Consider the following 12670-nt stretch of genomic DNA (forward strand, 5'->3'; position numbering starts at 1 on the left):
CTAATTGTATCATTTTACTTATAACTGAAGCCTTTCTGTTTTGAAGATCTCTCTGATATAGATAATTTTGATATTATATGTTAACTTCATCCCGATAATTCCCTAGGATTCTTATAGTCAGTTGACATTTATTATTTGTTAGTTGTTTGCAATAAACTGTACTGAATCCTAAGAGTATTAAATAATTACTTGCCCATCATAAGTGGATGTTAATGATCCTTCACTGCTATCAATAGGAATTAGATGCCGAGATTCTATGCAAGATTCATCTTTATCAGCTGGGACTGTCTGATTCACATCCAGCATCTTCAGAACCTTATCCAGTGGCTGGCATATATAGGTACACAGCATGTGTTTGACAAATGAACAAAAAGTTATAATCCAGAAACAGCATTCAGGTATACATGCCAAAAGCATACAGTTGCAACTTCTTGGATATTCTATTTAGAGTATCTTTGGGCTGTTTGAGGTTGGTGCCTTATCTGGTCTCCCTTTCAGACCAGCAAATTCTGCACAGAGGACCATGTGCCTGTAGTTTGTCAGCCGCTTAGGAACATGTTCTGCCTTGGACATCAGCCAGTCTGGGGTGAAGTTCAGAGAGCAAATCCCTTCTTCTTTGGAAGTGCTGTTGCAACCATGTATAGCCTCAGTCTCTAGTGAGCTGGGTTTTCATTCCTGTGTTTTGGTTAGATTTTATTATTCCTTCCTTTTGTTGGTCTGTTTTAAAAGTAAAGCAATAGTAGGGTTTGTTAAGATGTCTCATTCAAATAGTAATTTATTACCCATAATAAGGATATTAGGAAGCAGCAAGCTCTTCGGCTGTTTATTTTCCTCCCTCTTGGTGGAAAGAAGTATGGAGATGTCTCAGTTGCTATGGATACCAAGTAATAGATAATAGAATCCTTTTAACAAAATCCAGTTCAGTTAGATTAGTTTCTCTCTTGAATATATCTATTCAACATACTTTTATTCAAACAAAAGTTATATCCTGCATTAGGAAATGGTGTTCTAATTTTTTCTCCAAATTTGCCTGGAAGCTTTTGTTTTTCCTAAATCCCTTCCTTCTTACACCAAATGAGGTGACAGGGAAAAATAAAGTGTATCTCTGGGGTTCCTTCTATCCCCACTGGGAAAATGACTTACTTAGTTCCACAGAATTATATGCAAGTATCACAACATAAATGACTCATTTGGGAAGCTTAGGTCTTTTCCACTCTGTCTTTAAAAACCATGTTCATTATAAAAAGGCACATATCACCTCTTTAATATTTCATTGGTTCATTGAATTAGATTTCCTTAAATTACAATCTTTTTAAGATATATAATTTTGAACACAGCATTAAGTTAATTCATTGTTGTAGATGGGGAAAAAGTCACAAAGTCTTCAAAAGAAAACTTAGAAAGTGACAACTCAGGTCAAGGGTCTAAGAAAAGTCAATTCCCATGTGTGAACATAGCTGGACTCCTCGCTAAGAATAGACATTTTGAAAGTTAAAAATTCTAGCTAAATCATCATTCGTCTATTTTTCAGAGGAATCATTTTGGAAGATTTATAACACCATCATTTTTTGAACTCTTGCTTTGGTCTCTCATTTCTAATTCTAACTTGTATCTACAGAGAGGGGTTGAATTCATTACATAAATTGAAAATTCTGGGCAGCAAACATTTTTCAGGACTGTTCTGCTGTAGGCTGCCATGATGGAGATGAAAGGGCTGGCTTATGAGTCATGAGGCCTGGAATGTAGTTCCAACTCTGCCTCTAGTTTTGTGGCTTCAGATGAATCATTTAACCTCTCTGGTCTTAATTTCATCATCTGAAAATTAGAGGTCAGACTACATTATTTTCCAAAGTCCCCTGACATCCTAAAATATCTACATTGCTTTGAAATATATTCACATCTCCAATTGATACTCAGCATCAGGGTTAAAAACTAAGTAGGCTCATTGAGTTCAAAACTAAATGGAAAAGACAAAGTTTTAGAAGTACAAACCTGCCAACAACCTTTTTGCTACCTGGCACTGCATTTAAAATAATTTTAAATTTGTAGTGGAAAATAAGAAAATAAGTGAAAGTTAAAAATTGTAACTTGTATCTATAGAGATCTGGGTGGATTGTTTTGAAACCTTTATCGCTGGTGAGACTTTGTCTAGATGTAAAGTAAGTATATAAAAGTCATCCTGGCTAATACTAACATCTCTTTCCTTTATACATGCTCCACACTTTGTTAAGTGTTTTGTGTGGTTCAACTCACTGGTCCTCACAGCAAACTATATGGTGGATATTGTCCTGTTCATTTTACAGATAAAAATGGACATAATAAAGAATAAGAAGGTTAGGGTTTTTTTGTCGCAAGTGCCTCAACTAGCAAGTGGCAGAGCCCAAAATCTCCACTGCCAACTTTGTATTTCCAGGGCATATAAACATTATAATGCAGGCTTTCCAGTTTTCTGTGTGTATGGTTTATACATTCTTTATGTGACTGAACACATACTTATTATCTCCCTTGAATTCCCCAACCCAGCCTTCTCTGCATGCCTGATCTCAATGGAAGGCACCATGCCTACCAATTACAAGGCAGAAAATTAGAAATAGACCTGACACAGCCCTCCCTCACTTCACCTGTCACCTGTGCCACTCTTGCTTCATTCTGTCAACTTAATTTATTAAATAGTTCTCAAAAGTGAATGTGTCAGTCATAGTCCCAGAGCACACCTGGCATACGCTAAGGGGCTTTAACAAAGGAACCATTTGTCAGTTGTGAGAAAACTCAAGGTCATCTACAAGAAATGGTGACGCACCAGAGAACTAGCAATAGTAGAAGCTGCTGGCATGTCATGGGCTGAATCATGTCTCCCCAAAGGACATATCTTGGAATCTTCCCCAATACCTTTGAATGTGAGCTTATTTGGAAATACGTAGTTTTTTTATAGAGGTAATAAAATTTAAAAGAGATCATTAGAGTAGACCCTAATCCAATAGGAATTTTCCTTATAAAAAGGGGAAATGTGAACACACACACACACACACACATATACAGGGTCAAGGCCATGTGGACACAAAGGCAGAGATGGGGTGATGCTCCTTCAAGCCAAGGAACTCCAAAGACTGCCAGCACACCCAGACAGGAGAGAGAATGGAACAGATTCTCTCTCACAACCCTCAGAAGGATCACACCCAACTAACACTTTGATCTCAGATTTGCAGTTTTCTCCACAACTGTGAGATAAGATAATTCTGCTGTTTCAGCCACTCAGTTTGTGGTACTTTATCACACAACCTTAGCAAACTAATACAGCATCCTTTGACTTGAAGGTGCTTAGAAATATTTCAAGAAACAGGTGAGAGTTATGGCTACAGATAAGGGACTGCCTCCAGGAAACTATAGCCACAGGGAAATACAATTCTTCCTGAACTTTTAAAATTTATTTATTTATTTTTAGTTATAGATGAACACCATTCTTTTCTTTTATTTATTTATTTATATGTGGTGCTGAGAATCGAACCCAGTGCATCACACATGCTAGGCAAATGCTGTACCACTGAGCCACAACCCCAGCCCTCTTTTTGAACCTTTGTTCTACTATTTTCTTACTTTGAATAGTAGAGTTTATACAGGAAAGATGCAACAAATTCTCGACTCTTTCCCTTTGTTTACTAGTTTTCAGAATAGTGGCTTGTTTTTCTAACAACCTCCAAAGAGGACTAATTTTCTTCTGTATTATGAACTCGCAGATTTTTAGCATATTTGATGTATTGTAATCTGTTGCAGGCTGTGTTTGTAGCTTTTTGTTTCTATAATGAATACTTGAGATAATCAGCTTAGAAAGAGGAAAGGTTTACTTTGGCTCACAGTTTCAGAGGTTTCAGTTCCTTTTTAGTTGACCAATTTTTTTGAGGGCTGTGGTAAGCAAGAAGTACATCATGGTGGGAGCTTGGGTTGAAGGAGGCTGCTCACCTCATGGTGGCCCAGAAGCAAAGAGAGGAAGGGGCCAGGATCCCAGTATCAAGGGCACACCCCCAATGACCTAACTTCCTTCCAGGAGGCTCCACCTCACAAAGGTTCCATCATCTACCAATAGTCCTATGGGCTGAGGACCAGGCTTTTAACGTGGACCTCTGGAGGACGCTTACCCAAACTTTAGCACAAAGGTTACATTTTTTTTTGCCTTGTTTATCTTAGTTGGGCCCAAAGAGCCTCTGCAGTTTAGCTCTTTTGTCATTTCCTATGCCTCCAGAGGTCTCTGACAACTTTCTCAGTCTCCAATGACAAGATGCCCTGGCTCTGCTTGGTTCTTTTTAGTGGGAAATGGCTGAGACCATATAGTATAGCCATTTCCTGACTTTTTTTAAAAAATTGTTTTTATTTTTTAAATAATGACAGTGGAATGCACCACAATTCTTATTACAGATATAGAACACATTTTTTCATATCTCTGTTTGCATATAAAGTATGTTAACACCAATTCACGTCTTCATACATGTACTTAGGATGATGATGTCCATCACATTCCACCATCATTGCTAACTCCCTGCCCCCTCCCTTGCCCTCCCACTTCTCTGCCCTATCTAAAATTCGTCTATTTCTCTCATGCTCCCTCTCCCTACCCCACTTTAAGTCAGTCACGTTATATCAGAGAAAACATTCACCATTTGGTTTTTTTGGAATTGGCTAACTTCACTTAGCATTATCTTCTCCAACTGCATCCATTTACCTGCAGCTATTATGAAGACAAACAACAATAAGTGTTGGTGAAGATGTGGGGGAAAAGGCACACTCATACACATTGCTGGTAGGACTGCAAATCGGTGCAGCCAATATGGAAAGCAGTATGGAGATTCCTTGGAAATCTGGGAATGGAACCATCATTTGACCCAACTATCCCTCTCCTCTGTCTATACCCAAAGGATTTAAAAACAGCATCCTATAGGGACACAGCCACATCAATGTTTATAGCAGCACAATCACAATAGCTAAACTGTGGAACCAACCTAGATGTCCTTCAGTAGATGAATGGATTAAAAAAATGTGGCATATATACACAATGGAATATTACTCAGCAATAAAAGAGAATAAAATTATGGCATTTGCATTTCCTGACTTGATGGAGCTTCATTCTTGAATCCTTTGGAAATGGTAATTGCTTCTTTGGGCGGTGTCTGGTGGGAGAACACTGGTAGATGTGGAGTTTATGCGACTTTTGCTTGTGATTTTGAAGGATACACACCTGCTCCTACCACTGAATTGCTGATTTGTCTTGTTTGCCTTTGCTGATACCAATGGGCTAGGTCAGGAAAAATAGAAGTCTCTGAATATTCCAGGTAGGATATATTTTAATAAGGAGATATTATGAACTTAATTTTGTTCCCCCATTCATATATTGAAGTCCTGATTTACAATGCAATAGTATTTGGAGGTAACCTTTGGGAGGAAATCAGGTTTAGATAAAGTAATAAGGGTAGGACCTTCATGTTGGAATTAGTGCTCTCAATGACACTCCAGAGAGTTTATCTTGTTTTTCCCTCTCAACCTAGATATGCTGAGGAAAAATCAGGTAAGGACAGAGAAGACAGCTATCTGCAAGCCAAGAAGACAGTCCTCACCAGGAATTGAATGCACCAGTACCATGGTTTAGTTGGAGGTGTGTTTTGGAAATGCAGTAAGAAAAGGAACTGGAGGAATAGGTGAGTTCATACATTCAAGGGCATATATTCTTTTATAAAATAAAGTGAAAAAAATTGTACAATTGATTGAACCACAATTTCTATAGAGAAACAAATGGAAAAGGAAATAGTGTTGGAACTGGGAAATGGAGGAGTCTGGAGCTTCAGGGCTGGCTTGTTCTTCCTTTTCTTCCCACTTCTATCTTTGATATTCCAGTGAGTATCAACCAAATGTAGTTCTGGAGAAGCAGCCTGGGAGGAAATGTACTAGAAGAGTCTTCTTCTGAGGGGCTTCCCACAAGATTTCTACAATAGCTGCTATAACCAGAAACCAAAAATCTTTACATGTGACTGTTGAAAAGCTGTGTATAGATTGAATGAGTAAGATATGGACCCTGCTCTGTAAAAGTTCACAGTAAAAGAATGAGACTTAACTGATACTCTACCAGCAGAGTTAAGCTACTGTTACCCAGAAACTAAATGGTCCCTGATGTGGTACCGAGCTTGGTAAATGCTAATGACTGGAAAGAAGCTGCAGCATTGTGGATATGAAGAGAAAGGAGAGAGTCTGAAGGTTAAGCAGAGGACATGATATACAGGGCTTTTTTAAGCCAAGATAAAAAGTTTGGATTTTGTTCTAACTGCAATGGACCACCACTGGAGTATTTTAAGCAAGAGAGTGGTAGGATTTGACTTACACTTTGAGCAGAACTCTTTGGCTGCCATTTGGAGAATGTGAAAAGAAGAACATCATTCAGATGGGTTTATCAGCTGAGTGAAGGTTTAGGACTCTCTAAGCTAAGGTGTTAACAAGGAAAATGGAGAGAAATGTTTTGATAAAGAATGTCCTTTTGAGGTAGTGTCCATACTTCCTAATGGGTCAGATGTGAGGGTAGGGAAAATGGAGAATTCAAATGAAGGTGACATTCAGTTTCCATCTAGGATGGAATGGTGATGCCATTTACTAAGATGGGGAAGGTTAAGGGAATAACATATTTGGTGGGAAAAATGAAGAGATCTCCCTCTTGCCCAAAATAGGTTTGAGAGACCTATGGCACATCCGAGTGGAAATGTTGTTGAAATGACCCTGACTGGGCTCCTGGGCTCCAGACTTGGTTCTAATTACCTCCCCTCCATTCTCTTCTACAAGTCTATTTATCCTTCTAAAGCTTAGCTGGGGTGATGCAACCTCTATGCTTTAAAACACCCAGCATGCCCTTGATGCCTTCAGAATCACGTATGCATATCAGCCTGGTCTTCAACCCTTAAACTCTGCTCAGAGCATCTCCTTTCATTCTTGTCTCTTGTCCAGTATCTACCAAGTGATCTACCTAAACTAGACAACTTCTGTTCCTCTTGTACATCCCTGCTCTAGACCTTTGCTCAAGTTCTCCTCTCTGCCTGGAATGTTCTCCTTCTCCTTTTTCCAATTAATCCTGTATTTCAAATTCATTTTGATTGATGGTAGCTATCATTAGACTTCTCTAATTGCCATGGTCAAATGGGATTCCTCTTTATATATCCTTTTATAATGCATTGTTTAGATATTACATGGTGTGCTAAGATTCTACAGGGTATTGGAGTTAGTGGTTTATTTACTCACCATTTACCTATTTTAATAGAAAGTTCTGTAAGGACAGACTATATTTTCTTCTCTGTATTCTTGCTTGTCAAAGAATCTTGTATAATTAATTAAATTGATATTTTCTGACCAGGGCCAGTGACATGTGCCTATAGTCCTAGCTCTTGGGAGGCTAAGGTAGGAGGATCATTTGAGCCCAGGACTTTAAGACCATCCTGGGCAACATAGTGACATCTCAAAATAAAAAACAAACAAATAATATTTACTTAACTGAAATGAACCAAATTGTCATTTGATTCAATAATACATTTTTCAGACAAAAACATATAACACACCAGGGTATCAATCAATTAAACATTTTTTATGATTATGAGAAAAGCAAAAAGCAAATTTATAAGCTGATATAAAAATTTTATTTATTAAAATCCTGCAGACAGCAGATGAGTGTCAAAAAATAATTCATACAATCCAAGACATGAGGTTAGAAAGTCCAAATCTCATCTAGTCTCAAATGGATACCCTAATTGTTCTGAACAATTTCAGAATGGATTATTCACTTCCTATGGATTATACCAGGTGTAACAACAAATAATCTTATTGGTTAAAAAGTTCTTTTCTCTTATCAGCTCAAACCTGCCTCCTAATTATTTCTAACTATATGCCTATTCCTGTTAATTCCTGCCACTGAATGACCAATCCCAGCACTTAATGAGTTAAAATAGGGACCATTTCGGTTTCTCACAATTCTGTGGTTTGATGGAGTTCATCTGGTAGTTCCTCAGCTTCACATGATATTAGCAGTAGATGCAGTTATCTGAGTGAGGGCTTGTCTAAGCTTAAACACCCAGAATGGCTCAGTAGTATAACTGGCCATTGCACTAGCTGTTAGCTGGGTACTCAGCTGGGGCTGTCAGGTATAGTGCCTTGGTCTTCTACGTGTGCCTTTGGCATATGGGTTTTTTCCAGGCCTTAGAGAAAAATAATCTAGGGTCCCTGACTAATCTCTAGAACATGGTTTTTAGAGACTTTGCTAGTGCCATTACCTTTCCCCTGAAACCTTTCCAGATTATTACCCCTAACAAAGTAAGTTATTTTAGACTAGACAAAATAATCTGTACTAGAAGATTCCATAGGTTTTTTTTTAACCTGCATTAATACAAATGCTTTCTGTCTACCAATGAAACTTGAAGGGGCAAGAGATGATAAAGTACATGTGCCTATGTATAGTCAATGAATTTAGCTGGCAAGTAGGCCCATATCCCACATGCTTTATTTTCATTTTTTATAACTTGCTATGGATTCATCAGAAGTTGTTATGAAGAAACTAGAAGTTAAGAGTAACTCTTTTGCTCCATGTTTCCATTGTCTGCAGAGTTGTTAAAATGGCATTTCATGCTGTCCCTGATGGTCAAAGCTAGTTGCAGCTTTGGCATATTAACCAAGGGACCTCATGACCAACTTTATCTGAAATCATTACCTTCTGGATAGAAAATGACTGGAAAAGATCCACTTAAAGTAGGCAAGAGCCATTCTCTTTTCTAGTCCCAGAAAAGAGGCTATAAGGTGACCAAATCTGAATAAGTCACTTAAGCTCAAAAGACTCAGTTTTCTTCTTTTTTAAGAAAATTGTTGTAGTTATAGTTATACATTACAGTTGAACGCATATTGACACATCATACACAAATGGAGTATAGCTTCTCATTATTTGGGTTGTATATGACGTAGAATCACACTGCTCATGTAGTCATATATGCACATAGGGTAATAATGTCTGACTTATTCTACCATCCTTCCTGCTCCCATACCCCTCTCTTCCCTTCACGTTTCTCTGTCTAATCCAAAGTACCTCTATTCTTTCCTAGCCCCGCTTATTGTGAATTAGCATCCACATATCAGAGAAAACATTTGGCTTTTGGTTCTTTAGGATTGGCTTATTTTGCTTAGCATAATATTCTCTAGCTTCATCTATTTACCTGCAACTGCCATAATTTCATTCTTATTTAAGGCTGAGTAATATTCTATTGTGTATATATACCATATTTTCCTTATCCATTCAAATGTTGAAGGGCATCTAGATTTGTTCCATAGTTTGGCTATTGTGAATTGGGCTGCATAAATATTGATGTGGCTGTGTCACTGAAGCATGCTGCTTTTAAGTCCTTTGGGTATAAACCAAGGAGAGGGATAATTATGTCAAATGATGAGTCCATTCCAAGTTTTCTGAGGAATCTCCATACTGCTTTCCTGAGTGGTTGCACTAACTTACAACCCTACCTGCAATGTATGAATGTACATTTCCCCCCTCCACATCCTTATCAACATTTATTGTTACTTGTATTCTTGATAATTGCTCTTCTGACTGGAGTGAGATGAAATCTCAGTGTAGTTTTGATTTGCATTTCTCTATATTTTCATATATTTGTTGATCGATTGTATTTCTTCTTTTGTGAGGTGTCTGTTCAGTTCCATAGTTTAGTTTTGTGTGGGGTGAGAGATAGGGTTTAATTTCATTTTGTTACATAGTTTTCCCAAAACCATTTATTAAAGAGGCTATGTTTTCTCCAATGCATGTTTTTGGCACCTTTGTCTAGTATGAGATAACTGTATTTATGTAGGTTTTTCTCTGTGTCTTCTATTAAAAGACTCCATTTTCTTTTCTGAAAGATCAGATTATAAAAGTTATTGGGGAAGATTAAGTGAAGTAATAAGTACAGACTGCATAACACATAATGCCTGACACAATCTTTAAGTTTTAATCTCAGTATTATTACTATTGGTGTCATTATAAAAAGTTGTGTTTTTTTTTTAAATTATTTTTTTAGCAACACTTTTGATCAGGGATGTCATTAACATTATTAATTGTTTTCTTTCTTCAAATTATTCACCTGCAAATGGAGGAAATATAATAGAGTTGGCAAGTCATCTGAAAATTAGGAATAATACATGTATACTGCCTGGCATATTAGATAGTCACTAGACAGAAGCACTATTGTAGCAAAGGGTAGAATCAGAATTCAAACCTAGGTCTTCTGAGTTATGTTCCTCTTACTTTTCCATGAAGTTTGCTTAACACAAAATTTTCTTGTTTCAAAATTGTGCTCAAGTTTCTCCCACTTGTTGTGGTTTCCCTTCTCAACTAATGTGTGAGTTGGAAAAAAAAATTCTGTTACACTAAACATTCATTTATTTAAAAAAAGAATTATTATAACAAGAAATTGTAAGATTAAAATAATTGTCAACTAAGATTGCTTAATCCAGCAAAATCATTCTTCAGAATGAAAGGATAAATAAAAACCTTCCAAGATAAGCAGAAACAAAAAGAATTCATGACAACTAAGCTGGTACTGCAGAAAATATTGGATCATTCCTCTTAAGGAATTCCTCTTAAGTGGACCTACCATCTTTTTAGCATTTCAAGTGCATTTATAAAGAGTAGTAGGTTTAATTTTTTTTATTAAGTAGCAATGCTTAGTACTGTGACCAAAATACTCAGAATACTTGTGAATTAAAGGGGTATGGTGCCAAGTGAATATAACGAATTGTATACATCCATGAAGTCTCATTAATCTTTGCTTAGGAGCCATAAGAGCAAAACTGATCATGGGCAAAAATAATTAACACTTGGATATTTTGTGATGTACAGGATGATAAGGTCCCATCTATAACACAGAAAAAGCCAACTTGCAGTCATGGGAATTTGCATATTTATATTTTGGTGGATAAAAGAAACCATGTCACAAGTATAACTCTCAGATGCAGCTACTTTTGCACCAATTACATAATGTTTTCAAATTCAATGTTATAGGGAGTATGTGCCTATCCTTTATAGGTACTTCTTTAAATGAATTGTTTTTATCAGTTGTATCATGTAGGACAAAAACGATGGTTTTATTTTTGCATCTATGGCTGCAGTGACATAAAATAGTTTGTATGATGATTAATTGAATTCCATAGAAACTGACCGTTCAGCACAGATAGAGCTTTGTAATAAGTACTAGGTCTTCTTTTAGTCTGAAGTTCAGAATTGCATCCCAAGGCATTAAAAAATTCCCCTTTGAATAGCTCTCTTCCCCATGGGTGCTATTTTAGAGGCCTTACAGTTTTATTCTCCCCTTAACATGTTAATTTAGTTTCAGAACAGATGTGTATGGCGTCTGAGCACATATGTTCCCTACAGAATTCTTGGGAATGGAGGCTCAGTCCTCCAATTTTGAAGCAGATCCTCATAGAGAACACACTTGAAACCTCTATTTCTGGATCTGAGAAACTATGCTTCCTCCCTATCTTGAAAGCTATCTGTGTTTTATGTGCTGGACAATTTAATGAGTTGCCTTTTTCTTCCTCTGAGATTTTTTTCCTAGCACATTCTACTTTTCCTGCTGGGGTCAGGCTAGGGACTCAGTCAGTCTGTGCCTGGGAGTCAGCTGGGCAGGCCAGGTCTCAGAGCTATGGCCTCATCACAAAGCCAGCTTTGTAACAGGTCTCCTAGACTGTGGAGAAACCCACCAGAGCAAGAAGTTTCTTTCATCAACTCTTGGTTAGCACTGACAAATGTTCTGGGAATTTTCACGAGGCATTCAGATTTCCCAGTGAGGTTTCTATGGCTACATAGTCAACATTTTCCAATACTGACTTTGGAGTACTTAGGAGAGAGCTCCAAGAAAATAATGCCTGTTTTACATGAAAAAAAAGCTTGTCATTTTAGAAATAATTAGGAACACCAGTTATATTTGAGAACTCAGTGCAATGCTTCATGCCTTGGGGCAGACATCCTGTCTTAGAGGGGAGCCCCAACTTGGCCAAGGGTTCATGCTCACTGAATGGTCTGAGGGTGAATGACACTAACCACACTTGAGTTCACAATCAAAATGCCTGTGAGGGCTGGGGTAAATCACTTTTGAGGCTCAGTGATAAAGCGCTTTCCTAGCATGTGTGAAACACTGGGTTCACTTCTCAGCACCACATATAAATAAATAAATAAATGTCCATGGACAAGTAAAAAAAAAAAAAAATGCTCCTGACATCTGTTGGAGGACCATGGGAAGGTTAGGATATGACAATCCTGAGCCAAATGTTACCTGAAAATAGGTCTCCCTCTCCCCACAAAATTTCACAATGCTTGAATATTGTTCTACTGCCCACATCATCCTGGGAATCAATAGAGATTATGTTTAAATTTTTCTGAACTCTCTTTAGAAACCAATGAATGTTAAAATTTAATTAATGTTATGATGGGATTGGGAGATGGAACCTTTAAGAACTGAGTAGGTCCAAAGGGCTCCTATGAATGGATTAATGCCATTGTCATGGGAGTGGGTAACTTATCACAGATGTGGGTTTGTTACAGCTGGAGAATTAGGTCAGTGGTAGAGTGCTTGCCTTCCACAACAAGGACCTGGGTTCAATTTCCTAGTACTGGGGTTAA

The 12670-nt window shown here is 37.5% G+C and overlaps 1 protein-coding gene across 1 annotated transcript in view; it reads left to right on the forward strand.

Moving 5' to 3' along the window:
• Positions 1 to 6269, forward strand: part of Cfap95 (cilia and flagella associated protein 95) — a 106572-nt gene extending 100303 nt beyond the window's left edge. Inside the window, exon 6 of the mRNA XM_048806873.1 lies at positions 5535 to 6269. Coding sequence (XP_048662830.1) covers positions 5535 to 5543 — 9 coding nt within the window. The 3' untranslated portion in view covers positions 5544 to 6269. The remainder of the gene's footprint in view (positions 1 to 5534) is intronic.
• The last annotated feature ends 6401 nt before the right edge of the window (positions 6270 to 12670 follow it).

Source organism: Marmota marmota, unplaced genomic scaffold (genome assembly GCF_001458135.2).
Source record: "Marmota marmota marmota unplaced genomic scaffold, marMar, whole genome shotgun sequence".
NCBI lineage: Eukaryota > Metazoa > Chordata > Mammalia > Rodentia > Sciuridae > Marmota > Marmota marmota.